The 27993-nt window shown below is 45.9% G+C and overlaps 2 protein-coding genes across 6 annotated transcripts; both read left to right on the top strand.

Annotated features, from left to right (window-relative positions):
- The first annotated feature begins 3 nt into the window (after positions 1-3).
- Positions 4-21314, top strand: RAB5B (RAB5B, member RAS oncogene family). 3 transcript variants are annotated; one of them, XM_036251136.1, is made up of 7 exons: positions 4-94; positions 13346-13473; positions 14285-14547; positions 16093-16244; positions 16503-16625; positions 17359-17452; positions 17784-20373. In XM_036251136.1, exons 3-7 carry the CDS (start codon positions 14385-14387, stop codon positions 17897-17899), a joined length of 648 nt encoding a protein of 215 aa, XP_036107029.1. In that variant the 5' UTR covers positions 4-94; positions 13346-13473; positions 14285-14384; the 3' UTR covers positions 17900-20373. The 3 variants fall into 3 exon arrangements, 2 of the variants coding, with proteins under 2 accessions (XP_036107029.1, XP_036107028.1); XR_004958291.1 differs by lacking the exon at positions 13346-13473 and adding an exon at positions 20913-21314 and having other exon boundaries at positions 19-94; positions 17784-20361; XM_036251135.1 differs by lacking the exon at positions 13346-13473 and having other exon boundaries at positions 19-94.
- Positions 21315-22833: 1519 nt separating this feature from the next.
- SUOX (sulfite oxidase) lies at positions 22834-27006 on the top strand. 3 transcript variants are annotated; one of them, XM_036251133.1, is made up of 5 exons: positions 22834-23039; positions 23515-23715; positions 24372-24431; positions 24689-24866; positions 25101-27006. In XM_036251133.1, the coding sequence occupies exons 3-5, from the start codon at positions 24382-24384 to the stop codon at positions 26508-26510; spliced, it is 1638 nt and encodes a 545-aa protein (XP_036107026.1). In that variant the 5' UTR covers positions 22834-23039; positions 23515-23715; positions 24372-24381; the 3' UTR covers positions 26511-27006. The 3 variants fall into 3 exon arrangements, with proteins under 3 accessions (XP_036107026.1, XP_036107025.1, XP_036107027.1); XM_036251132.1 differs by lacking the exon at positions 23515-23715; XM_036251134.1 differs by lacking the exons at positions 23515-23715; positions 24372-24431 and having other exon boundaries at positions 22975-23039.
- Positions 27007-27993: the final 987 nt, after the last annotated feature.

The raw sequence follows: 27993 nt of genomic DNA, 5'->3' as shown, positions 1-27993 counted from the left end.
AGGAGGAGGAGAAGGGGCAGGAGGGTTTGGTTGAGCTGCGGCTGTTTGTCTGTTCGACACAGGCTTGGGCCCGACGGGGGAGACGGAGCCCCAGGTACCGGGCTGATGGAGCCCAGTAGGGTAGAGGCGGAGGTGCCCGGGAGAGGAGAGCAGCCTGGCCTGAGAGCAGAGGCGGGCCTGGGTCTCAGCGATGGGGTCAGAGTGGCCCACTGGAGAGGGGAGAAGGGGGCCGGGCCGCGGCAGGCCTAATGGGGGCGCTGAGGAGGGGGCCAGGAGGGCTAGGAGCCCGAAGTTGGTGAGGCTAGGTTCAGCCGGCGGCCGGGCTGGGGGCGGCGCGCGAGGCCCAGGTCTGTGTGAGGGCAGGGGCAGGCCTCATTGAGCAGCGCTGAGAGGGAGGAGCTGGGGGAAAGGGCTGGGGCAGCGGGTGAGGTAAGCCCCTCAGCGGGAAGGTGAGGAGGGGTCAGCCCCAGCTCCCGGGCCCCGAGGATAACCGGGGCTGGCGCTCTCGAGGTGTGTAATTGGAAGGGCCCGAGAAGGGTTCTTAGTTGGATCAGAGGCATTCTTTTTCAGGTAAAGTGACAATTATAAAAATAACTAGGGTGCCCCCAGAGTTGAGCCGAGAGAAGGGTTTGGGTTCAGTGAGACAAACGAAAAAGCTTTCCTAATCTAGAAGGCTAAAGGTAGTTGGGGAAATGGAAGTAGGGCCCGGTATCAGTTATTGGAGCTTCTGGGAATGCTCCACGGTGGTCTAGAGGCTCTGGAGCTTGGGAGGACCCACTCTTTTGTTCCCATTAAGTGCTGAGATGTGGTAATTTGAAGTTTTTGGTATTCCCAGGATAGCCAATGAAAACGTAATTTTTTTTTCTCTGAAGCTGTTGGCTGTTCCAAATGCAGACCCTACTCTTCCCTTGGCCTCAGCTGGAAGGTGCAGTCTCTGTTTCTTCGTACCAGCCTCAGCTGATTTAGGGTGCAGTCCTGTACCAGAGCTAAGAAGTTGGATTTGGGGGATGTTTTTTTCCACTTAATGTGGTCTGTAGTGGATACCACATCTCTAATGTGAAGTGGAGAATCAGCAATCTCATCCGCTCTGGAAAGGGATTTAGGGACTCCCCAGCCACCAAGATATCTCCCAACCATAGTTGGTGAAACTTTGTAGGACTTATACTTGGGTATTTCCCAGGCAGGTAATACTCAGATGGAACCAAGCCTGGAAATATGAAGTGATATCACTGAGGAAGGGATTTGGGGAAGAGAAATTGCATTCCACAAGGTTGGCATCACCCATTCTTTGTTGACTTCAGGAGCCCAGGTTTCTGTGCTATTAGAAATAGCAAATAGTAAGGCACCTGGGAAAAGGGTGAGTAGAGAAAAGGAAGATGGCATAGGAATCCCCTCTCTCTATATTTATTTTTTATCCTTACCTGAGGACATTTTCCCATTTTTTTTAGATAGACTGGAAAAGAAGGAGGGAAAGATAGAGAAACATCAGTGAGAGATAGACACATTGATTGGTCACCTCCCGCATGACCCTCTAGGGCCGGGAATTGAAGCTAGGACTCTGGTCTGCTGGCCATTGCTTTAACCACTGAGCACCAGCCAGGGCTCCTCCTAGCCATTGCTCTAACCACTGAGCACCGGCCAGGGCTCCTCCTATATATTTTTAATGGTCTTCTCATCTCCTTAGTCTCCCATAGGCTGGAGCTTATTGGATTTTCCTTTATTATACTTCCTCCTTTTTCCAACTTTTATGCCAATGTATTTTATAACTACATTTCTTCTTAATGGCAAAGTAATGTGTACATATTTTTAAATATTCAAACTGTACAGAAGTATAAAAAGTGTAAATCCTCCCACACATACCTCACTCATTATATTTTATCCAGAAAGGTCAGAGATAAGAGACAGCAGATCAGACTAATCTTGCTTTCCTTTGGGGGATGTGCCACCAAAGGCAATTCTGTTTTAATGCTCCCACCAAACTCTGGTCTCTCATTCTTTTCACAGTGTCCCTTCTGGGGTGATACTCTATTATTTATTGTGCTCCTTTCACATTTCCTTTTGTCTTGCTTCTATCAAAATCAGACAAGCAAAGAGTTGTACTCTGGGTTATCCCTCACCTTCTTAACACATACTCCAGTTGTGCATTGAGTATCCTAGAAAATGTCCAAATAGGTGGCCAAACTTTTTTCTCCTGTATGAGCAGGAAAGAAACATTAAGGTGAATCATTTTGTTTGAGAGAACTATTGGCATCTCTGCTAACATGAGAAATTTGAGACCTCTATCTTCTGGTTCGTGGCCTCTTCGTGTGTAGATTATATGACTGTCCTTTCATTATTCCAAAAGAAGATGATGGTTCTCCTAAGGGTCTCTTGTATCTGTCTTCTTTGAGAGGCTCCCACATTTCTCTAGATTTGAAATCAGTTGTCCTTTAAACCTCAGTACAGCTGGGACATTTCATAGTACCTCCTTATTGAGTTTGTCCTTACTGGCTTTAGAAGCCCAATAATATGCCCAGCCTTTGTAGGGAAACCTCAATTGTCCCCCCAGGAGCTTTTGTTTTCTCTCCTGCAACGCCAGTCCTAGAGAAAATTGTAGGAGAGTGTGTTTTAATCCTCTCTAGACTTTGCCATTTTCTACGTTATGGTGATATCTTGTCCCCTTCTTTATATTTTTTTGGCTTTTCTACCTTCCCCTTAATCAAAACCTATCTTTTAAGAAATGATCTGGAATTGCTTCATATTAAGGTGTAAGGAACAAATAGTCACTTAAATTATTAATTTTTCCAAGGGTTTTTGTTTCATAAGAAGGAGCTAAGGAGTGGAATTATCAATATAGAATTTCAAACATAAACCTTGAGTTACAAAAACTTACTTGGAGAAGAGGGCTTTCCCATTGCTCTTGAAGTCATACCTTACATCTTCTAACTTTTACTTTGCCCAGGAGCAAAGATTGCTCTTCTATTGTGTGTATCCTTAAGGATTGACTTCTGAGGAGGCAAAGGGTAGGAATAGCAAGTGTATAGCTCCTATTCCTAAGGCATTTCAGATTGGAAAGTAACCAAAGTGTAAAACAATGAATTTAAAATAAGGAAATGCAATAGCCCTCTAGGAAGAAGGATACCTTAAAACCCTACACAATACTCTCCCACTTCCCAAGAAGGAAAGATTTAGTCATTGAACAGTAACTTAACTGAGTAAGGAGCCACCCAGGTGAGCAAAGTCTGCAGATTTCTGAGCCAAGTTGTATTCTGTTTAGGGACCACGGGTACTTTTTCAGAGTGTCCTCAAGCTCTGTGGTGGTATGATTATTTTTTAAAATTTGTGTTTCTCAAGTTCAAGAATTAATAGAGATAATGACCCAAAGTTTTTTGAACATTAACATCAACTGAAAATTCAGGGAACTTTGTATTTAGCCACAGTTGCTTCAGTGTCAGGGTGGGAGGACCACATATTGGGTGTGATTAGGCCATTTGAGGCATAGTAACGGGTGACAGGAAAAGCAGTTAGCCCATATGAGTTGCAACAGTACCTTGTGGGCTGGGTCCCAAGGGGGCCCTCCATCCAAGGGAGGTCACAAAGAGGCCATCGAGAGAATTGGTTCCCTGAGGCTGATTAAGAACATTCCCAAATGGAACTAAGTAAGAAGCTATCCATATGGCATGAAGGGGAGGAGTTAATGGAGGAGGGAAGCAGGATTGCATTGGCCTTAATTTAAGGAGCTTTTAGTGAACACCTGCTAATGATGAGGTATTGTACTCTGCTGTGGAGGTTCAAGATGACAAAAAATCACACTTTTGGAGATTAGTTTACACTCCTATGATGTAATAAATGCTGTGAAAGTAATACAGTCTTTTTCTTTTTTTCTTTTTCTTTTTTAATTCTCACCCAAGGATATTTTTCTGTTTATCTTCAGATAGAGTGGGAGGGAGAGAAAGGTAGAGAGAGAGAAACATCGATGTGAGAGGGACACATCAACTGGTTGCCTCCCACACGACCCCAACCAGGGATGAACAACAACCAAGGTATGTGCCCTGGTCTGAAATTGAACCCTTGACTCATTGGTCCGTGGGTCATTGGTCTGAGCCAATCTGGCCAGGGCAGTAATATTGGATCCCAGAGGGAGCAGTGATGAATACTGCTGGGGTGAGAGAGTAATTATGCAGTTTCACAGAGAAGATGACATTTGAGGTTGGCCTTAAAATATACATTATGAGTTTGCTAGGCAGACAAGGTGTGAAAGGGCATTCCAATCTTTCCTAGGTCAATAATAGGGAGTTTGTACTGCCGTCCTGATAAGAGATAAGTATGCTTTGCCTCTTAGGGAAATACAAGGGAGAGAGTGGGAGAAGTAGAAGGACTCTCGTTTAAGCCAGCGACTCATTGGTTATCACTGGATCAACACAATGAAAGAGCTGAGCCAAATAGTGGAACTCTCAGTTCAAGACTTTGGTAATTTGGGAGCTAAACAAAGTTTGTAAGTTGAAGGTGTTGACTGGCTTCTGCCCTATCTTTCCTACTCAGTAAATCTCTCCCATTAATCCCAGGGCCCATTGAACACTGCAAAAGTTACCACTTCTTTCCCTATGTCTTCCATTAAATTGCTTCTATCAACTATCCTGGCAGGGATTGGTCAAGACCTTCTAGAAAGGCATAATAATGAGTGCCTTTTTGTCAGAAGGATAGGGGATTGGCCTTGGCCAGTTTGGCTCAGCGGTTAGAGTGTTGGCCTGCGGTCCAGAGAGACCCGGGTTCGGTTCCCTCTAAGGGCATGTACTTCGGTTGCAGTTTGTCCCCGGCCCTGGTTGGGTTGTGCGGGAGGCAGCCACTCGATGGATGTGTCCCTTTCACGTTGATGTTTCTCTCTCTCTCTCCCCCTCCTACTCTATCTGAACAAAAAAATGGAAAAATGTCCTCAGGCGAGGATTAAAAAAAAAGAAGAAGAAGGATATGGGATTGGATCCCAGTACCCAGGGAAGGCCTAGGTCTTCCTAACTTTTTAGTCCCAAAGGAAGTACTTATCTAAACTAAATAGAGGCAGAAATTCTATCCAATCTAAGGTCTTGTTCCTGTCCTGGTGCCCTATTCAAAGTTCAATATCTATTGCTTTCTTAAGAGGTATAGTATTATAATAGTAGCAAGAGTACCTGACTTGTTAGAGAAGGGAGATTTGCTACTAAGCAGCTGTGTGAAAGCTGATAGCTGTCTGTATGGTAACACTATGCAAGGTAATTGCTTTTATGTGCCTTGGTTTCCTCACCTATAAAATACAGAGACTGGACTAGATGGCCTCTAGATTGCCTCTTATCTGGCAAACTGACTTTATAGGGCTGACATTTGGAAGTGGGCTAGACTCCAGTGGCTATATACTTGGAACTCAGTCACTATTGATAGGTGATAGACTTCTGGAGGCTTTATATGTAGTAGGCATGGGGACTCAAAGCTACCAGGTAGAAGGGGACCAAAGGAACAGAGTCATACTCTAACTGGGATCAGCAGGCTGAGAAATTCTTCCTATTTATACTTCCCTGTGTTGGTGGGAGAGCTGCCCACCTAAAGAACTTGCCCCTTCATCTTCCCTCTCCCTCATCCCCCAGTTGGCTGATGCTGCAGTCAAGCCTCAAGCCTCCATAGTTAATGGTCATTTCATAAGTCATTCTTGTGGAGCTGCACTATGAGAAGTTAAATCTGGTTTCTTTTCTTCTAAACTGAAAGGTTTGAAAGGAAGAATAACCTCCCCCTCACTTTTTTTTTTTGCCTCAGGTTTGAAGGTAATAATCATCACACTACTTGACTGGTTGGCTGTGGTTTATTGTTTACCTTTGAATGGATCATTTGTTCACTGCTAATTCTTGGCCAAAAACTACCAGAATAGTGGAGAAATAATTGAATCTTACATATGTTATTTCATTTTTGTAACCCTGAGTCTAGCTATTGCATAAAAAAACATGATACCCTTATAACATGTTGGGATTAAAGATCAAGGCACAGTGATGGATAGCCCATCAATTCCTGTGAACAGGCAAGGCAGGACATATTGAGGGTGACACATGGGTGGGAGGTAGTCTTTTATAACCCAGTAGTTGCTGATCTCTGATAATCCAAGGTTGCTTAGTAGCAAGAAAGTTTGCTGATTGTGTGTCTGGGCTCTGGTTTGACTTACTGGGGGGGGGGGGGGGGGTTAGTGACCAGGGCTTTGCAACCTCAGTGTGTGTGACTGTTTCCTATCTTCACACTTCCGCAACTTCCTACTGTGTTCACAGGCCTAGAATGATGTGTCTGTCTGTGAGAATTTAGTCTACTCTAATTCCCATGTTTTTATTTTGTAGAGGAGTGACATTAAGGCTTTAGTGTTCTGCCGCTTAGATCATGTGTTTTGAAATAGATAGAAAAGTAAAGGAATAGCCCTGGCTGGTTTGGCTCAGTGGTTAGAGCGTCGGCCTGCGGTCCAGAGAGACCTGGGTTCGGTTCCCGCTAAGGGTATGTACCTCGGTTGCAGTTTGTCCCCTGCCCTGGTTGTGTCGTGCGGGTGGCAACCACTCAATGTGTCCCTTTCATGTTGATATTTCTCTCTTCCTCTCTCTCCCTCCCATTCTATCTGAACAAAAAATGGAAAAAATGTCCTCGGATGAGGATTAAAAAAAAAACAAAGAAAAGTAAAGTAAAGGAATAAATTGAAGAATCTCGTTACTTTTCCTGTTGTTTCTTAAGAGTATAGTATATGCCCTGGCTGGGTTGCTCAGTTAGTTGGAGCATCATCCCGTACAACAAAAGTTGCAGGTTCGATTCCCTGTCAGGGCACATACCTAGGATGTGAGTTTGAACTCCAGTCGGGGTGCATACAGGATTGATGTTTCTCTCTTTCTCTCTCTCTCTCTCGCTCTCTCTCTCTCTCTCTCTCTCTCTCTCTCTCTCTCCCCTCCTCTCTAAATATCAACAAAAACATATCCATAGGTGAGGATTAAGAAAAGAGTATAGTGCCCTGGCCAGTTTGGCTCAGCAGTTAGAACATCGGCCCGTGGACCAGAGAGTCCCAGGTTCGGTTCCCGCTAAGGGCACGTACCTCAGTTGCAGTTTGTCCCTGGTCTCGGATGGGGTTTTGCGGGTGGCAACCACTCGGTGTGTCTCTCTCACATCGATGTTTCTCTCTCTCCCCTCCCCCCTTCCCACTCTGTCTGAAGATAAATGCAAAAATGTCCTCGGGTGAGGATTAAAAAAAAAAAGTATACGTATGTCACCTAAAGGAAGCTTAATCGGTTTATCGTCTGTAATTATTTCTTTTTTGTTTTATGTAGTTATTTTTCTATTGTGTCATGTGTTTTTAGTTTTAAAGTATAGAGTTTTATGATGGCCTATCCTCTTTTCCTATGAAACAGTGTATATGAACCAAATTAGTATGTTTTAAAAAATTATTCATCCACCCGGCCAGTGTGGCTCAGTGGTTGAGCATTGACCCATGCACCAAGAGGTCACCAGTTTGATTCCTGGTCATGACACATACCCAGCTTGTGGGCCAAATCTCCAGTGAGGGGCATGCAACAGGCAGACAGTTGATGTTCTCTCTCATCAATGTTTCTGTCTCTCTCTTTCTCTCTCTCCCTTCCTCTGTTTCTAAAACCAGTAAAGAAGTCTTAGCCAGTTTGGCTCAGCGATAGAGCGTCAGCCTGTGAACCAATGAGTCACCGGTTTGATTCTGGTCAAGGGCACGTACCTTGGTTGCGGTGTGTCCCTGGCCCTAGTCGGGTAATGTGGGAGGCAACCAGTCATTGTGGTTCTATCACATTGATGTTTCTCTGTCTCTCTCTCTTTCCCACTCTATCTGATAATAAGTAGAAAAATATCCTTCGGTGAGGAATAAATAAATTAAAATAAAATATAATTCATCCTGTCCTGGACGGTTTGGCTTAGCAGTTAGAGCATTGGCCCACAGACCAAAGGGTCTTGGGTTTGATTCCCAGTCAAGGGCACATACCTGGGTTGCAGGTTCAGTACCCCACCCAGTTGGGGTACGTATAGGAGGCAACCAATCAGTGTGTCTCTCTCACATTGATATTTCTCTCTTTCTCTCTCCCCCCACCCCTCCCTTCCACCCTACCTAAAATATCAGTGGGAGCCCAGCCAGTGTGGCTCAGTGGTTGAGCGTTGGCCCATGCACCAAGAGGTTGCCGGGTTCGATTGCCAGTCAGGGCACATGCCCAGGTGGTGGGCCCAATCCCCAGTGTGGGGCATGCAAGAGGCAGCAGATTGATGGTTCTCTCACATTGATGTTTATCTTTCTCCTCCCTTCCTCTCTCTCTAAATCAATAAAAAATATTCTTTAAAAAAAATCATTGGGCCCTGGCCAGTTTGGCCCTGGCGGTTAGAGCGTCGGCCTGCGGTCCGCAGAGACCCGGGTTCGGTTCCCGCTAAGGGCACATACTTCGGTTGCAGTTTGTCCCCGGCCCTGGTTGGTCGTGTGGGTGGCAGCCACTCGATGTTTCCCTTCACGTCGATGTTTCTCTCTCTCTCTCTCCCTTCCTCTCTCTCCCTCCCACTCTATCTGTACAAAAAATGGAAAAATATCCTTGGGTGAGGATAAAAAAAAAAAAAAAAAAAAATCATTGGCCCTGGCAGGTTTGGCTCAGCGGTTAGAGCGTCGGCCTGCGGTCCGCAGAGACCCGGGTTCGGTTCCCGCTAAGGGCACATACTTCGGTTGCAGTTTGTCCCCGGCCCTGGTTGGTCGTGCGGGTGGCAGCCACTCGATGTGTCCCTTCACATCGATGTTTCTCTCTCTCTCTCCCTTCCTCTCTCTCCCTCCTGCTCTATCTGTACAAAAAATGGAAAAATGTCCTCGGGTGAGGATTTAAAAAAAAAAAAAAAAAAAAATCATTGGGGTCTTGGCCGGTTTGGCTCAGCAGTTAGAGCATTGGTCTGCAGTCCAGAGAGACCTGGGTTCAGTCCCTGCTAAGGGCACGTATCTCGGTTGCAGTTTGTCCCCGGCCCTGGTTGGTCGTGCGGGTGGCAGCCACTCGATATGTCCCTTTCACATCGACGTTTCTCTCTCTCTCTCTCTCTCTCTCTCTCTCTGCTCTCTCTCTCTCTCTTGCTCTCTCTCCCTCCCACTCTATCTGAACAAAAAATGGAAAAATGTCCTTGGGTGAGGATAAAAAATAAAATAAATAAATAAAAATAAAAGAATTATGTAAAATGAAAAAAATCTGAATCCTTCACTTACCGCTTTCCTCAATTCCACTCTCCTCGGAGGTAACTACAGTTAACAGATGGGTGTGTGTCTTTCCATATCTTTTTCTATGTAGAATTTTCTTTTGTTTTTGTTTTTAAATATGTTTTTATTTATTTTTTAGAGAGAGAAAGATTGAAACATTGATGTGAGAGAGAAACATTGGTCGGCTTCCTCCTGCACGCTCCCTACTGGGAATCGAGCCTGTAACCGGGGCACGTGCCCTGACTGGAAATCGAACTGGGACCTCTCAGTCCATAGGACGATGCTCAATCCACGGAGCCACACCAGCCAGGCGAATTTTCTTTTTTATAGAAATAGGATCCAACCACATGTTTTAGTGTACAGCTTTTCTTTTTTACTTCATAATAATTCTTAGAAGTTTTTCTATACTATATATATATGAAAAGTAATTCTAAGAAAGAAATTAGAAATCTCTTTAAAGAATATATTTTTGCCCAAAATGATTTGGCTTAACAGTTAGAGCATTGGCCTGCGGACCAAAGAGCCTCAGGTTCGATTCTGGTCAGGGGCATGTACCTCGGTTGCAGGTTTGATTCCTGGCCCTGGTTGGGGTCACCCAGGAGGCAACCAGTCAATGTGTCTCTCTCGCTTTTATCTCTTCCTCCCACTCTATCTGAAAATCAGTGGAAAAATATCTTCAGGTGAGGATTAAAAACAAAAAAGAAAGAAAATATGCTCTTTTTTGTTAATCTTCACTTGATATTTTTCCATTGATTTTTCTTTTTTTTTTTAAGAAAATGGAAGGGAGGTGCGGTGAAGGGGAAGGGGAGAAAGAGAAACATCGGTCGGTTGCTTCTTCCCCTGACTGGGACTGGGGATCGAACTCAAGACCTTTCAGTGTGAAGGCCAACACTCTAACCACTGAGAAACACCAGCCAGGGCAAGGATATACTCTTTTAAGTTGAATAAATTTAGCTTTATGAAAAACTTGTTATATTGTCTTTATTTTTATCATTTTATCATAGACCAGTGAAAACTTCACCACAAAATGGCATATGTGGATCTGGATTTTTAGGACTCACTGGCTTAGGAAACTGTAGAATACCCAGTAGGAGCAGAATAATTTCTTCCATTCCTCTGTCTTACCCCAGTATGCTTTGGACTTTTCTGAGTTCTCACTCTATCTCAATCCTCTGCCAGCTTTCTCATTATATTTCTTTTTTTTTGTCAATCCTTGCCTCAGGATATCTTTCCATTGAGTTTTAGACTGAGTGAAAGAGAGGAAGGGAGAGAGAGAGAAAGAGAGAAAGAAAGAAAAAACATCCATATGAGACACACATAGATTGGTTGCCTCCTGCATTACCCCAACCAGGGCCGGGGATCGAACCTGCAACCCAGGTATGTACCATTAACAGGTATGTGCTCTTGACTGGGAATCAAACCCGCAGCCCTCCAGTCCATGAGCTGACGCTCTAACCACTGAGCAAACAGGCCAGGGCCATTGGTTGATTCTTTTTTTAAATTTATTATTATTATTATTTTTAATCCTCACCCAAGGACATTTTTATGTTTTTTGTTCAGATAGAGTGGGAGGGAGAGAGAGAGAGAGAGAAACATCGATGTGAAAGGGACACATCAAGTGGCTGCCACCCGCACGACCAACCAGAGCCGGGGACAAACTGTAACTGAGGTGTGCACCCTTAGCAGGTCTCTCTGGACCGCAGGCTGATGCTCTAACTGCTGAGCCAAACCTGCCAGGCCATTGGTTGATTCTTGTATGTGCCCTGACTAGGGATTAATCCTGCAAACTTGGCATATCAGGACAACACTCCAACCAACTGAGCCAGCCAGCCAGAGCCTACGCTTTTGTTTTTCTCTATCTCTTTTATATTATGGTTGCTTTTTAGGAACATATTGATAACTAATACTGAATTATACCTTAGAATATTAAAATGATCTTTTCTGTAAATTAGGGCCATCCAGTAGCAATAAGTATCTCATTTATTAGCACTTTGCAAAATAAATCATTCACTTAATCCGCATAGCCACTCTATGAGGTAGGTATTTTTTCCTTTTTTTTTTTAAAGCTCTCCTGAGTATATTTTTCCATTTATTTTCAGATAGAGTAGGAGGAAGGGAGAGAGAGAGAGAGAGAGAAAGAAACATTGATGTGAGAGAGACCCATTGATTGGGTTTCTCCCGCATAGCCCTAGCCAGGGCCAGGACTGCAACTGAGGTACATGCCCTTGACAGGACTCAAACCTGAGACACTTTGGTTTGTGAGCCAGTGCTCTAGCCACTGAGCCAAACTTGCCAGGGCAAGTATTTTTTCCATTTTATTTTTATTAAAAAAATATATTTTTTGCCCTGGCCGGTTTGGCTCAGCAGTTAGAGCATCGACCTGCGGTCCAAAGAGACCCGGGTTCAGTTCCTGCTAAGGGCACATACCTCGGTTGCAGTTTGTCCTCGGCCCTGGTTGGGGTTGTGTGGGTGGCAACCACTCAATGTGTCCCTTTCACGTCGATGTTTCTCTCTGTCTCCTCCCACTCTATCTGAACAAAAAATGGAAAAATGTCCTTGGGTGAGGATAAAAAAAAAAAATTTTTGATTTGAGATAGAGGGGGGAGGGGGGGGAGAGAGAAACATCAATGTGAGCGAGAACATCGATTGGCCATCTCCTGCATGCCCCCCACTGGGGATTGGGCCCACAACCTGGACATGTGCCCTGACTGGGAATCACACCAGTGGCCTCTTCTTGCATGGGTTGACGCTCAACCACTGAGCCACATTGGCTGGGCTGTTTTTTCCATTTTATAAAAATGGAAAATGAAGATTGGGCAGAAAAGGTTTCTTTTCTTTCTTTTTTTATTTTTTTATTTTAGAGAGAAGATGGGAGGCAGAGAAAGAGAAAGAAACACTGATTTGTTGTTTCACTTATGTATGTATTCATTGGTTGATTCTTTTTTTGTTAATCCTCACCTGAGGATGTTTTTCCATTGATTTTTTTAGATAGAGTGAAAAGCAGGGAGGGAGAGAGAGAAGCATGGATGTGAGAGAGACACATCAATCAGTTGTCTCCCGCACGACCTCGACCAGGGCTGGGGATTGAACCTGCAACCCAGGTACGTGCCCTTGACCTGGAATCGAACCTATAACTTTAGTCCGCAGGCTGATGCTCCAACCACTGAGCAAAACCGACCAGGGCTGGTTGATTCTTGCATGTGTCCCAACTGGGGATCAAACCTGGAATCCTGGCTTAGCAGAATGATGTTCTAACCAACTGAGCTACCTGGCCAGGACCAGAAAAACTTTCTTAATGTCATATTAGTAATGATTAGTAGCTTAATAATAATTTGTGCACTTTGGGTCAAACACTTATTTAAGTTTTTTATATGTTTTATCTCATTGAATCCTCACAACAACCTTATGAAGTAGGGCCTCATAAGGCTGTTATCCATTTCACAGATGAGAAAAGGAGTACATAGATAAGATTTAGTAACTTTGGCCCAAAGTCTCACAGCTAGTAAGCAGAACTATAAAATAAACCCAGTGAATTGGCCTTCACAGCTTCTGTTCCTCTGCACTGCCTCCTATGGTTTTTTTGTCTTTACTGTCTCTCTGTCTTGACTAGGATTGCAAAGATTTTTTTTTTTAATGTTTTTATTGATTTTTTAGAGAGAGGAAGGGGGAGAGAGATAGAAACATCGATGTGAGAGGGAAACATAGACTGGCTGCCTCCTGCACTCCCCACACTGGGGATCGAGCCCACAATTTGAGCATGTGCCCCAACCAGGAATTGAACCAGGACCTCTCAGTCCATGGGACATCGCTCAATTCACTGAGCCACACTGGCCAGGCAGGATTTTGAACCCTGGTTTGACTTCAGAACAACTTGCTTTAGTGACAAAATGTTTCCCCACTTATGCCATAGAGTATGATGTTTATGGAATCACTAGAATCAACCTTGAAGAAGAAAAAAATTAATTTGAACAAGCAAAGTACAACCCAAGTAATACTTAGGTTTTAGAGCTTTTGTGTGCTCTGATCATACTAACTCTTCTTTGAATGTCATAGTTCCTTTCCCCTCAGAGTCAGGATGATGAAATGTTCAGGTTTGCATGATTAGGCTCCCAAAGTCCCAGTTTCTCTCTCTGCCTCCTCCAGCACCAGCTTTCCTAGCCTCTTGGAAGGAAGATAGAGAAGGTGATTCAGTTTATTCTTTCATCAAATATTTATTGCTTGAAGACTTACTCCTACACCATCCCCTGGAGATTGCTGCATGTGTTTAGAAGGTACACCTTCTTTCTCTGCCTCTAATTTGGAGGGCTACAGCTGTTAGGCCTATTTAGTATAGAGGGTAATCTAATCCCTAAGCACTAGGAAGACAGCTGCAAGTTGAGAGTAGGTCAAGCCTACTGACTCTTAGACTTGACTTGCAGACATGGAGTTGATACCAAATGCGGTCTATTGATTGTGTTTCTCCACTCACCTCTGACCAAAAGTGAGAAAGAATAGGTTTTTCTGGCAGTTGGACCTTGGTTAGATTTTAGAAATGTCAAGAAGACTGGTCAAATATGAAGGATACAGAACCAGAAGATACCCCTCCACTATTAGGAGGGGTGACATCCCCTCCTTGAATAAATCATTTGAATAAATCATTTCTTTTGAAAGCTAGGAAAAAGAGCAGGAGGAAGAAAAAGGACTACTCCAGGAAACCAAGGAGATACTGAGGATCTAGGGTACCTGAAGGTGGATCTAGGTGTTCTGGCCAACTAAGTTGATCAATTTGCTGTTCTTTGAAGACATGGTGGGAAATTAACAGGAGTAAAGACTTCTCACATACAGTTTTCAGCCTCCATTTCAGCTCCTTTGGCACTTGGGAATTATGTGGTAGGGCAAATTCTACTTCAGATGCAGTTCTTATTTTATTGTTCTCCATTCCTACCACTGTCAGCTGCTTGGTTGTACTCAGTGGTGTAACCAAATGGAAGATGATTATAAGATCATAGGAGCAAAGAAATTAAGAGATTCTATCCTTTGTCTAAACAGTGATTGTAGCTATAGTGGCCCTGTGTTTAATATTACCTGCTTTTTGTCTTGCAGGACTGTTGAAGCCTGGAAGTCCCCTCCCCTCCCCCTTCCCCCCTTTGCCGCTTTGTGGCATCCCCCTCCCTCCACCCTTTCCCACTCTGAAAATCTAGCCATGACTAGCAGAAGCACAGCCAGGCCCAACGGGCAACCCCAGGCCAGCAAAATATGCCAGTTCAAATTGGTCCTGTTGGGTGAATCTGCAGTGGGGAAGTCTAGCCTGGTATTACGTTTTGTCAAAGGGCAGTTCCATGAATACCAGGAGAGTACCATTGGAGGTGAGTATCTCAGGGAAAGAAGAGGTTCAATGCTTAGTAAGGCTTTTGAGGGGAAACCTATCGAACTGACTGTGAAACTGGCCTGTTTAGCTCCCTGGTATGGAAATACATTATAAAACAGGAAAACATTGGCATAATGCCAAAAAGCAGGTATATATTCATCTTGCTTCCTAGAAGAAAGGTTTACCTTTGTGCACCAATAAAATCACTAATTTTTTCTATCTGTCTCCCTCTCCTACTCATCTTAATCCCGGTGAAGTTCAATTGAGTGTTATATTGAGCAGGGTTGGTTTGGAGCAGTGATTCATAATCAGAGATATACAACATAATCATCTGGGGAGCATTTTCATCCCATGCATGCTTGGGCCTTACCCTAGTGTTGGAGGCAACGGAAGTGTAGGCATGTGTGTATGTATATTCTGATTCGCATATCTGGTAAAACAGAGGCTGGAACTAAATACAAAAGATAAAGGTTGCCCTGGCCGGTTTGGCTCAGCGGTTAGAGCGTCAGCCTGTGGTCCAGAGAGACCCGGGTTCAGTTCCCGCTAAGGGCACGTACCTCGGTTGCAGTTTGTCGCCGGCCCTGGTTGGTCGTGTGGGAGGCAGCTACTCGATGTGTCCCTTTCACATCGATGTTTCTCTCTCTCTCTCTCCCTCCCACTCTATCTGAACAAAAAATGGAAAAATGTCCTTGGGTGAGGATAAAAAAAAAAGATAAAGATCATCTGCCTTTCTCACCTTTGCTAACTTCTCCCTGCCACTACCCCCAAAATAAGGTGCTAATTCAATAAAAGTTCTTTTCTGAGCCCTGGCTGGCTCACCGGTATAGCGTTGGCCTGCGGTCTGGAGAGACCCGGGTTCGGTTCCCGCTAAGGGCACGTACCTTGGTTGCAGTTTGTCCCCGGCCCTGATTGGGTCGTGTGGGTGGCGACCACTCAATGTGTCCCTTTCGCATTGATGTTTCTCTCTCTCTCTCTCCCTCCCACTCTATCTGAGCAAAATATCAAAAAAAATGTCTTCGGATGAGGATTAAAAAAAAAAGATCTTTTATGAGAACTCTTATGTTACTACTTCTCCGCTTGTACTAGTCACCTTGGAAATATGGTGTTCTTGGGCCAGCAGAAAATTATATGAAAAAATAACAGCCAGATAACATTGATAATGGTGGGACCGCCCATCAAGCTTTAAAATCTAATCAGTTTTTGATGTGAGTTTTATCTGAATCTTATCATCTCTTACTCTTCTGTTTGGTTAGTAGAGAGTTGACTCTGGTATAAGTGCCAGTTCTTTCTGTCCCTTATAGTTTATGATGTGCACTCATTCCTTAGGCTAAATAAACTTCTGCAGTAAGGACTTAGCCAGAAGTAGTAGTAATCCTGGTCCCAGGACCTATATATAAGGAAGAGAACACTAAACCTTTACCTGTAGCTGAATGGTCCAAATTGTGACTGGTCTTAGACTGAGAGGGGAGATATTTTGGAGAGGGGTGGGATGTTCCCATTCATCCTCTCACTTACAACTGCTTCTCCATTCTCTCATCCATAGCCGCCTTCCTCACCCAGTCTGTTTGCCTAGATGACACAACAGTGAAGTTTGAGATTTGGGACACAGCAGGGCAGGAACGATACCATAGCTTGGCCCCCATGTACTACAGAGGTGCCCAAGCTGCAATCGTGGTTTATGATATTACTAATCAGGTAAGTGGGCTGAGAAGATTATCCTTGCTTTTATTTATAGGAATTAAATTAGGCAGGGGAGAGAAGACAGGTTCTCAAAAGAACAAAATTATGCTTCCAAGTGCTAAGAAGACAGAGGTAATAAGTTATCAGAGACAAGTGGTCTCAGTGAGGGAAGGCCACCTGGAAGAGGTGAATTTTGAGACTAGGTTTTAAAGGTGATGGGCCTGGATTGACAATCATTCCAGCCCACCCATTTTCTTCCTCATGTTTTCCCAGGAAACCTTCGCCCGAGCAAAGACATGGGTAAAGGAGCTACAGCGACAGGCCAGTCCTAGCATTGTTATTGCCCTGGCGGGAAACAAAGCTGACCTTGCCAACAAACGCATGGTGGAGTATGAAGTAAGATAGTCCATAGAGTCTCTTTCTGATACACTCCCTCTGTGCTTGAGACCTCTTTTGTCTAAACCTGCCTTCTCCAGAAACCTCATCTGAGGACATTCATATCATTCCCCAATTCTGCGCCATGTTAAAAACAGTAACACTGTGACCCTAATGATAGCCAGGAGATTTTAGAGGAGTCAAGAAAATTCCAGAGCAGAGGGGTGGGTAAGAAACACCAGCGGTGGGAGCCCTGGCCAGTTTGTCCCCGGCCCTGGTTGGTCGTGTGGGTGGCAGCCACTCAATGTGTCCCTTTCACGTCGATGTTTCTCTCTCTCCCTCCCATGCTATCTGAACAAAAAATGGAAAAAAATGTCCTCGGGTGAGGATAAAAAAAAAAAGAAAGAAAGAAATACCAGCGGTGGGAGTACCAGTGTGAAAACAGGAAGGAGGGAGCAATTGAATTTGAAATAAGGGACTATTCAAGGGTCAGAATTTCAAAGCTCCCAACCAACTTACCTTCTCTCCCATAATTAGGATTCCTGATATCTGTTTGTTGCATAAAGTGGTCTAGACCATGGGTTATCCTTAAGGGAGCTGTCACCAAAATATGGGTCCAGGGCCAGCTGGCTCAAAGGAGCAGTTAAGGTGAGGGAACGTAGGTTAATGCCTAGCTCTGGTGCTACATGGAAATGGAAAGGCCATACTTATCTTAACCTACATTCTGAGCACCACTATACTCCACCCCTTGCAGGAGGCCCAGGCGTATGCAGATGACAACAGCTTATTGTTTATGGAGACCTCAGCCAAGACAGCTATGAACGTGAATGATCTCTTCCTGGCAATAGGTAAGGTCAGAGCAGTCTGAGGTGTTCCTGCCTTTTTCCCTTACCTCTAGGAAAGATCACAAACCCAAGTCATAAGAATAAATAGGAGTGTCTCCTCTTGTGAGAACTTTGGGTATGGGAATACCTTAACTTTCCATTGTGACCGCCATCCTTTAGCTGCAGCTTGAGCACCCTCGTCTTTTATTTTAGTTTACAAATAGTGAACCCTCCCCTCTTCAGAACATTCTTTTAATGTCTCACATTTCCCCTTACTTCTCCCCCACCTGATAGTCTTTTTTTTGGGATGAGTTAAAATCTACCATACTTTGTTCCCTTCTCTTTTTGCCTATAGCTAAGAAGTTGCCAAAGAGTGAACCCCAGAATCTGGGGGGTGCAGCAGGCCGAAGCCGAGGTGTGGATCTCCATGAGCAGTCCCAGCAGAACAAGAGCCAGTGTTGTAGCAACTGAGGGGGTAGCTAGCAGCAAACAAGTATGGAGCTAGCACGAGAGCTAAGAAATAACCTCCATTCCCACCCCTCAGCACACAGCCCCTACGGTAACAGCACACTGAGCCCTGGCTCCCAAGGGCTGCCTCCTGACAGCTCCGTCATGGCACTTTTTAACGCTTCAGCAACCAACACCAGGCAGCTGTTGCCACTGACCTCCTACCCCTACTTTGGGATTTGGGGGTCAGATCCCCCAGGACTTACCTTCCAAAACAAACTTTCTTCACTTTGTATTATAGGTGCAAGACAGTGACCTACTTATCTTTCCTTCTCCTCCCCATTTTTTCAGAAAACATTTTTTTGTCTCCTGCCCCTTTTGCTTTAGGTCAATCCCTGTTCTTGAACCCCTTTTCCTCCTCTCCCCAGGATGGAGAAGGTGGTGAACCCAGAAACTGAGGAAGGAGGTGTCCAGTTCAGTCACATTAAGGGCCTTGGGGGAGAGTAAGTCTCAGAGCAGGAGGGAGTAAGGAAATTTCCTTTTCAGTTTTATTTGATTGGAATTTCTCATATTTGTAAACACTGCAGTATCCATGAATTCGACTTGTGGAAGGTGTTTCTAGGTAGAGTAAGAATGGGAAGGCAAGCTCTCGGCACCAGGTGGAAGTTGTGTTGTTAGCTAACTGGGTGGAGGTGGAGACGCAGTGTCATCTGTGGCTCTGGAGTTCTTCCAAAGCCTAGTTTCCCCTCACTCAGTCTCTTAGGTAGCTTCTCCCCCATAGTGGGGGAGACTCTGGACCCCAGAGTCCTCCAAAGAATCTTCACTGGTTGCCTGCATCCTTGGCTCTGCTGTGATCTAATTGGAGGAGGGACCAGTTTCTGATACCCATCCTCTGATTTATACATATGCATTTTTTTCTCTCTGGCCTTTAGATGGCCTCAGCCCCAGCCACAATATTCCCCTGCAGTTTGCACTTTAATTGATGGTAGTTCAGTTGGGATACTTATTTTATGGGGGTTTTGATTGATTTACCTGCCCTCTCACCATTTTAATTAAATGGAATCCAAGATGTATATGAGGTTTTGCGGGGGGCTATAGAGAACAGTACCACTGGCAGCTATTCAAGCCCAATCTCCACTGCTTGCTTCCTCCAACTCTGATTCTTAACCTATATTCTTGCCAGCCTAGCTCTTGGGTATAGGTTTGCCTTTCCTGGGGAATTAACTGAAGCAACTGGAGAGTGGTCTCGGGATAGCACAGGCTATGGTAGGGGTGAAGAGGAGTCAGGCAAGAGGGAGGAGTTTTCTCTCCTTTCCCAGGGTTCATGTTTAATTTGATCCGCCCATTACCATGTCTTTTCTACTTCCCTGTAAATAGGTATGATCTTTATTCCCATTGTACAGTCTGTTCTACCCTCCCCCCACTCCCCACCCCACATCAGGCCCTATTTCTTTTCTCCTTTGTTAGTATCTTCAGTTTAGTTCCTCCATGCTTATCCCCATACTCATCCCCCATGCAACCAGTGGTTTAATCCATGTACCACTAGGGCTAGCACCACAGAGGCCTGTTTGTGGCCCCTTATAATAAAGTACCTGTTCCTGTGGACAGAGAATGACTGGCACTGAAGGTCCCTCAACTGTCTCACATCAACCAGACGATGTCGATCCTTTCTAAATCTCCAGCCTCTCTTTACATCCCTCATCAGGTATTTTAGGATGTCTTTGGGAAGCCATCAAGGCAGCAGAGAATTTTAAACTCCTTCTTGTTCCAGCCTAGAGTTTTGGGAAAATTGGGGGAAGTAATATAGGAAAGGCTTCAGTGAAGGATTAGAACCTAAAATTGGAACCTTTCTGCCCTTTTGGCTTTCAGACTTCCTTCTGTCCCAGAGCAGCTGAGAAATCCATGAGGCTGAGATTCTGAGGGACCCAGCTTAGGTTCTCCCACTTAGGCCTCAATTCCCTTCCATTTCCAGGGGCAGCCTTAGTTCCTATGGCCCTGAAACACACATTTTTGCCTTCCTTCCCCAGTACCCCACTAGTCCCCAACAGCACCCAGTGCATCCTTATAAGTGGAAGAACTAGGATGGCTCTCTTAAGTCTCTTAGAAATGAAGTTCTTTCTCTGTGCAGCTTTCCCCATGGAGCAGGAGTGAGGATGTTTCATTGCCTTGGGGCTAGGAAACCATTTCTCCAGGCTTCTCCCCTCTCCTGCCCCCTTTAGGAACAGGATTGGCCTTAGCTTCTGGGCCTATCTGCTGCCTTCCTTTTACTTCCTACCAGCTCTCTGCTTTCCTTTGAGCTCTCTTGGGCTTGGGGATCTTAGTTTTTATTTCCCAGCTCTTCATTTTTTTTCCTTCTGATAAGTTTTTTTTTGGGGGGGATCCCTTTTTTTTCCTCTAAGAAAGCATTTGCCTTTTTTCCTCCTTCCTCTTCCAACATAACAATCGTGGTAACAGAATGCGACTGCTGATTTACCGATGTATTTAATGTAAGTAAAAAAGGAGAAAAAAAAAAAAGAAAAGTGTATTGGAGTGTTGCTTCTTTTTTTTTTCTTTTTTTAACTTTGTCTGACTGATACTAGAAATTTGCAAAAAAGGGCACCCACTAATGTTTTAGTGAATCTGAAACACACCCTCCCCTGCATCTTGGTGCCTCTTTATTCCCTCTAATCTTTTCTTGAATAGTGAGATAACCCAATCTGAAAATAGCCTCTTTATTGCTGTTTAATCACTCCTATTCCCAGGCCACTAGTCAAGTCTGACCATACCTGTTTTTTTAAGGTCCTCTTAACAGAATGTATATATTGGGGGGAAGGGGTTGTCTATGGACCTTTGGGCAGACAGTTGATGGGACTGGAGAGAGATGGAATTTGTGACTCCTTTGAAGTGTTATGCAAAAATGTATGTATTTCTGTAGGGAGAGGTTCCTTTGCTTTACTAGTATCTCAAAGGGGACCATGACCTTAAGAAGGTAAAAAAAAAAAAAAAAAAATCACTGAACTAGCATTTTTTTATTGATCATGTGGCTTTACCCCAACAGGAAAATTTCTCCTGGATCTGCGCTTGTTTCCGACTGTAGGTGAAGCCCTTTAGTCTAAGCGGAGGTGGGTGGGGGAGAATGATACAGAGGAAAGATTAGGTGTGGTTGCAGGAGGAGTTTTAAATCCCAAAGAATTTGAGAGAAAGGAAAGAGGACCAGTGCCAAACAGACCTGGCATTCCAGTCCTGTCCCTGCCAACTTACAGCTGTGGCCTTGATAACTTACTTAGCTGCTCTCTGCCTCAGTTTTTTTCTGTAAAATAAAGAGAAGTTGAGGTTTAAAGGTCAGTTATGTACAGCATGTGTGTGGCATACAGGAGGTGATACAGTTATTAGGGAAGAAGTCTTATCCATCCCGGTGGTTTCCAGCAGACCCAACTGACTTCTCTGTATCCTTGGACTGAACCTGATTTTTTTTTTTTTTTTTTTAGAGAGATAGAGGAAGGGAGAGGGAGAGAGAGAGATAGAAACATCCATGAGAGAGAACATCAATTGGCCACCTCCTGCATGCCCCCCATTGGGGAGCAGACCCACAACCTGGGCATGTGCCCAGGCTAGGAATTAAACCAGTGACCTCTTGGTGCATGGTTCGATGCTTAACCACTGGGCCACACCAGCTAGGCCTGAGCCTGATTATTATTTATTTTTTATCCTCACCCGAGTACATTTTTCCCCCTTTTTGTTCAGGTAGAGTGGGAGGGAGAGAGAGAGAGAAAAACATCGACATGAAAGGGACACATCGAGTGGTTGCCACCCGCACGACCAACCAGGGCCGGGGACAAACTGCAACCAAGGTACGTGCCCTTAGCGGGAACTGAACTCAGGTCTCTCTGGATCACAGGCAGACGCTCTAACCGCTGAGCCAAGCCGGCCAGGGCCTGAGCCAAACCGGCCAGGTCCTGAGCCTGATTTTTTTTTTTTTTAAGACTGGTAAGACGGGTCTAATACCAGGCCTCTCCAGTGATTTAATTATATGCCGTTGTGTTGAAAATCTGTTTTTGAAAACTTAAGATCCAAAATCACCTATTCAGTGTCATTTTCCCTTTCTTTATATTTCCTTTTTTTTTTTTTATCCTCACCCGAGGACATTTTTCCATTTTTTGTTCAGATGGAGTGAGAGGGAGAGAGAGAGAAAAAACATCGACGTGAGAGAGACACATCGAGTGGCTGCCACCCACACAACCCAATTTAAGAGAGCAGAAAGGGAGGGGAAATGATCTTACAAAATCCAAGATGAAGCCCTTAACGTCAAGTAAGTTTGTATCTCAACCTTCTGTTCCCTAGAGGGCAGTGTATATACTTTTGCCCCTGATTCACAGCTGGCCAATGACAAAACAAGTTTTTAGCCCTGCACCAAATGGTAAAAGGGTAATAAATGATTTCTGTTAATGTCCTTTGCTCTGAAATTATGAGCGATTATAATCTTACTAATTTGGGGTGTTACATAATGTATGTCGTTGCCCTTGTTGAACGGCGATTTTTAAAAATTGATTTAACCAAAATTTAAAAGTTGTCTATTCTGGGTTGTTGGGTCCATAATTTGGGGAGAAATTCGACCATTCCGAGGAATCTCAAAGTCTTTGAACCATCATTTAGGCTTTGTTTGTGCTCTCATTCTTGTGTATTAGAGAATTGATCGCTTGACCTTGTTTTCTCTAAAAAACAAACAGACGTTAGTCAAAAACAGGGTAGAGGCGAGCCTCACCGCTAGGAGCAATCAGGCTGGATCCCGAGGCCTCCTCCAGTGAACGCACCTTTAGTCTCAGCTGTAGGGGCGGGGAGGGGGCATCTCAGTCTCCCATCTTTCAGCCCAACCTTTGGAGTCCTCGTCACCTTCCACTGCCCTGGTTCTGGGCAGTAGTGAGGGTCCCATTCCTTGTCCGGTGGGGGTGGGAAGAAGAAAAAAAAACCTGCTCTAGATTCAAGCCCTGGAGGAGCCCCGCCTGCTTTGGCCTCCAGGAGGCGGGCACAACAGCTAGGAGGCAGTCCGAGGCCCGCCAATGGCTGGGGGACGAGCGGAGGAACGCGAATGATCCTGTAATTCCTACCCAACGTCACAGCGTTGGCCTCGCCCCTTTGCCAGCAGTCTCCGGGCGCTGGACGGTCCATCCTGCGGACGTAAAACAGGGTAAGGGGTTTGGAGCCGGGAGAGGGAAGAGGAGGGGGAAAGGGCTGGTGACCCGGGCGGCATTGACACTCAGGGGTTCTTCAAACCCCAAGGACAATAAAACTGCCAGAACCTACCTCCATTCCCGCTATCTGGGTGCTCCTGGGGAGCGGAGTATGGCTACAAAACACTCTTGTGCCAGCTGGACATCTCCTACCTAAAGTACCCCAGAGGAGTGAGAGCCCCCCCCCCCCCGCACAAGGTGGTGACATCTGTTATGTAGCAGAAGGCTGCTTCTCCCAAAACCTGGGACATTGAATTGACTGAGTTCTCCTGCAGGTTAGCCCTACCTGCACCATTCAAGTCTGATCAAGTGGGCTGCTGGGATTGAGGGCAGCTGGGAGGGAGAGTGAGAGGCCCATGACCCAGGAGTAAAATGCAGAATCTGCCCCTATTCCTTTCTCCCTCACAGTCTCTCTTCCTGCCCCCTCTTCAGCACCTCATCAGGGATTGGGATTCTTCTCACTCCTCCCCACTTGGGCCTCCTGGGGTCAGTGATCTGCTCAGTGCTGTGAGGAAGAAACTGCTGCAGGGCAGAGAAGAGAAAAATTACCTTCTTCCTTCTCTAGCCCATCCCCTGACACTCTTGGCCATTAGCACCTCAATTTGCTGATCTCACTGGAGTGGCATAGACCAGGTAGGGGTGGGGACCTGGGGTTTCGGTCCATTTCACAGCTGGGTTCAACTTTTTTTAGGGTGAATGGAGAGAGAGGAGAGGACTGAAAGGCTTCAAAGATAATGCTATTACTTGTTTACTGGTCACAGAAGCTGTGCTAGGTAGATCTCATTTCATAGATGAGGAAGCAAGTTCCGAGAGGCTTCATTATGTTGCCCAGGGAACAGGGCTGGTCAATGGAAGGGCGGGTTTCACAAACCCAAACCAGTTTGGCTCCACAATCTGAGCTCCTTTACCAAATTAGGCTGCCACTACCTTTTTGTTCTTAAGTCAGTCTGCCTTTCAGTTGTCTTCTCCTGACTTCAGAAATAAATTCTGCCCTCTTAGGCCTAAAAGTAGAGTGGAGGATGGAAGATGGGTGATTCTAGAAGACTCCTATTTCTCCTCCCACTTCTCCCATTCCCTTTTATCCTGTCAGTACAGTCTGTCTCTGAAGTGTTCCAGGCTTGCTCCAAGGGCCCATTTGAATCCCCACTCATACCCTTTGGCCTCATTACCACAGAAAAAGTCTCTCCATGTGACCTCCTCTGTCTTCCTCCTACCCATTCCCTCAAACTGCCCTAATATCACCCCTTCCCAGGAATTCCTATCTTGATCCCAGAATCTTCCTTCTACAGGTCTGCCACAATGCTGCTGCTGCACAGAGCTGTGGTCCCAGGGCTCAGACAGGCCTACAGGTAGGCCAACCCATCCTAAGAGGTCTTCTAACCCATTTCACCCACTCCCTGTCTTTATACTGTCTTTTCTTATCTGCCAGATAAGATAGTTGAGATGGTAGCCAGGAATGAAAGGGCAAGCCAGGTCCCACTTGTCCCACCCATCCCTGGAGCAACTAAGTTCCAATGGAAGGAACCAATGGCAAACCAAGGAGAGGTAAACCCTAGGCCTTTATTGATCAGAAGTGTGCTACTAAGAACACCTCTTTCTCTTCTAGATTCAAGTCTACCCACTCAAGGCTCTGCATTCAGGCCTGCTCTACAAATGATTCATTTCAGCCCCAGTGCCCCAGCCTTGCCTTCTCTGGATATAACTCCAGCACCAAGAGATGGAGAGTCATGGGGACCCTGCTAGGCCTCGGTGCAGTGTTGACCTATCATGACCACCGTTGCAGGGTAAGTGGGAGAGGAAGAGATTTTACTATCAGAACAAAGGGACCCTATTGTGCTCCCCAGCAAGCCAGGGTGTTACCATAGAGCCCACAGTGACAGTCTTCATGCATAGTAGAGATGAAATCTGCTACCTTCATTTCCCAGTGGCTACAACTTTGTGGATTGGCTCAGGGTGAGCTTCAGTGATTTTTTCTTAATAATCTGTTTCCTTTTGCTTCACCCCTTCCCTGCCTGCAGGCTGCTCAGGAGTCTCCACACATATACACAAGGGAGGAAGTTAAGGCCCACAGCAGCCTCGAAACTAGGATCTGGGTGACTCTGGGCTCTGAGGTTTTTGATGTCACAGAATTTGTACACCTACACCCTGGGGGGCCATCAAAGCTGATGCTAGCAGCTGGGGGTCCTCTAGAGCCCTTCTGGGCCCTCTATGCTGTTCACAACCAGTCCCACATACGTGAGATACTGGCTCAGTACAAGATTGGGGAGCTGAGCCCTGAAGACAAGGCGCCCTCCACCTTGAAGACCTCTGACCCTTACGCTGATGATCCTATACGTCACCCAGCTCTGAAGGTTAACAGCCAGCGCCCCTTTAATGCAGAGCCCCCCCCTGAGCTGCTGACGGAAAACTACATCACACCCAATCCTATCTTCTTCACTCGAAACCATCTGCCTGTACCTAACCTGGACCCAAACACCTATCGCCTGCATATAGTAGGACCACCCCGGGGTCAATCACTGTCCCTATCCTTGGATGATTTGTACCAGTTCCCCAAGCACGAGATCACGGTTACTCTGCAGTGTGCTGGCAACCGGCGCTCTGAAATGAATCAGTTAAAAGAAGTAAGAGGCCTGGAATGGAGAGCAGGAGCCATTAGCACTGCACGCTGGGCTGGGGCACGACTATGTGATGTATTATCCAAGGCTGGTCACCAACCCTGTGAAACTGAGGCCCATGTCTGCTTTGAGGGACTGGACTCAGACCCCACAGGGACTGCTTATGGAGCATCCATTCCTCTGGCTCGGGCCATGGACCCTGAAGCCGAAGTCCTGCTGGCATATGAGATGAATGGGCAGCCTCTGCCTCGTGACCACGGCTTTCCTGTGAGGGTGGTGGTTCCTGGTGTTGTGGGTGCCCGCCATGTCAAATGGCTAGGCAAAGTGAGTGTGGAACCAGAGGAAAGTTACAGCCACTGGCAGCGGCGAGATTACAAAGGCTTCTCTCCATCTGTGGACTGGGACACTGTAGATTTTGACTCAGCTCCATCTATTCAGGAACTTCCTGTTCAGTCAGCTATCACAGAGCCCAAGGATGGAGAGATGGTAGAGTCAGGGGAGGTGATTGTCAAGGGCTATGCATGGAGTGGTGGTGGAAGGGCTGTGATCAGGGTGGATGTGTCTCTGGATGGGGGCCTAACCTGGCAAGTGGCTGAGCTGGATGGAGAGAAACAACGCCCACGCAAGGCCTGGGCCTGGCAGCTATGGCAGCTGCGAGCCTCTGTGCCACCTGGGATAAAGGAATTGAACATTGTTTGTAAGGCTGTAGATGACAGCTACAATGTGCAGCCAGACACCGTGGCCCCAATCTGGAACCTGCGAGGTGTGCTCAGCAATGCCTGGCACCGTGTCCATGTCCGTGTTGCCCCATGAGAAGGTGAAATAGAACCATCTACTCCCCAGAACCACCTCAACCCCTTTCTACATCCGTTCTTAAGCCTCATTTCCATAGAAAAACCTTTCCCTCAATCCACATCTTGGATCAGAAACTTGTACTATGCCTTCTTAAGCCAAACATGGATACACATTGCACATTTCTACCTAGGCACCACCCTTCTTTGACTCTGTTACATATTTCTGGCCACCATCTATGCCAGGAGGTGAGAGCTGTTGGGGCAAGGGGCTAGAAGTGAGAAAAGTATTTCTGGAAACAAGCACTATTTTCTCTTCTTACCTCACCTCCACTTCTAATGCCTATCACCACTGAGGCCTTATTTTGCTTTTCTTTGATTCTTCAGAGAATATGGATATGTGTAAGAAAAGTTGATATGTGACTTTCTGTTGCCTCTTTGCGTTGCCAGGGTTTGTGAACACGGCAACCCTCTCCCTTTATAGTTACACTTTTCTAAATGTATCAATAAAGCATCTGTTTAAGACTACAATGCTAAAAGAAAAGACTTTTGGGACCTCTTGAGGCTGGGGAGTGAGCATGTTGCAGGACAGGGGTGCACTGGTACTGGGATGTGTAGTGAGATAATCCAAAACAAAAGCTGGAACGCCCTGCTGGTGTGGCTCAGTGGTTGAGCGCCTACCCATACACTAAGAGGTTGCCAGTTCGATTTCAGATCAGGGCACATGCCCTGGTTGTGGGCCCAATCCCCAGTGGGGGGCATGCAGGAGGTGGCCAATCAATGTTCTCTCACATTGATGTTTCTGTCTCTTTCTCCCTCTCCCTTCCTCTCTCTCTAAAAAAGATCAAAGGGAGGGGGAAAAAAGCTGGAGGAAAGGAAGAAAGGAAACAGGTGCAGGGAAATCAAGAAGTGGGGCTTCCCTCTCTGAGGTATGTAAGCGTCTGCAGGGCTACTTAGGTGACTGACCTCAAGATACTCCCCCAAGAGAGTAAAAATATTTGCCACCCTTCAGCCCCTCCCCCTCACAGTTCTACACACTCAGCAGGAAAGTAAAAAATGGTAAGAGGGTAAAGTCAATGTTGTCTTAAGAGATTCAGGGGAAAAATTTTGCCTTAGGGGCAGATGTGCCAGGACATCTGATATGGCCAATGTGCGCCCAGTTTGCAAATTATATGCAGATAAAGGGGCAATCACTGAGTTACCCTCTGCATGAGAGCCAGACCGAGCCTTTCGGACTTGAATCTTTCGGCGCTCAACTACTCTCCCCTAGCTCTTCTCCCTTCTTTCCCCAGCAGTTTCCCTAGCTTGGGGGCACTCGGTGTTCGGCCACACCGCCTGTCGCCTAGTAGTGGGACCGGAAGTTGTTCGGGGGAGGGGAGACGGCTGTGGAAGGGGGGGACTTATGGAGGGGGGCGTCCCTCTTCAGGTGAAGCCACTGATGGAGATGGAGCCTCCGCTGATCGCCCGGGTCCCGGCTCCGGCCAGGTTGCCACTGCCTCAGTGAC

This window comes from Molossus molossus, unplaced genomic scaffold (assembly GCF_014108415.1).
Source record: "Molossus molossus isolate mMolMol1 unplaced genomic scaffold, mMolMol1.p scaffold_m16_p_10, whole genome shotgun sequence".
Taxonomy (NCBI): Eukaryota; Metazoa; Chordata; class Mammalia; order Chiroptera; family Molossidae; genus Molossus; species Molossus molossus.
The sequence above is the reverse complement of the archived record's forward strand: the minus strand, read 5'-3'. Positions and strand labels throughout refer to the sequence as shown.

What these genes read in the sequence shown, in the direction of transcription:
- RAB5B (XM_036251136.1), top strand. Translation starts at nt 14,385, where the DNA reads ATGACTAGCAGAAGCACAGCCAGGCCCAACGGGCAACCCCAGGCCAGC. An exon ending in CCAGGAGAGTACCATTGGAG is followed by an intron (nt 14,548 to 16,092) that starts GTGAGTATCTCA and finishes TCTCATCCATAG; the next exon opens with CCGCCTTCCTCACCCAGTCT. An exon ending in TTTATGATATTACTAATCAG is followed by an intron (nt 16,245 to 16,502) that starts GTAAGTGGGCTG and finishes ATGTTTTCCCAG; the next exon opens with GAAACCTTCGCCCGAGCAAA.
- SUOX (XM_036251132.1), top strand. Translation starts at nt 24,382, where the DNA reads ATGCTGCTGCTGCACAGAGCTGTGGTCCCAGGGCTCAGACAGGCCTAC. An exon ending in GGGCTCAGACAGGCCTACAG is followed by an intron (nt 24,432 to 24,688) that starts GTAGGCCAACCC and finishes TTTCTCTTCTAG; the next exon opens with ATTCAAGTCTACCCACTCAA. An exon ending in ATCATGACCACCGTTGCAGG is followed by an intron (nt 24,867 to 25,100) that starts GTAAGTGGGAGA and finishes CCCTGCCTGCAG; the next exon opens with GCTGCTCAGGAGTCTCCACA.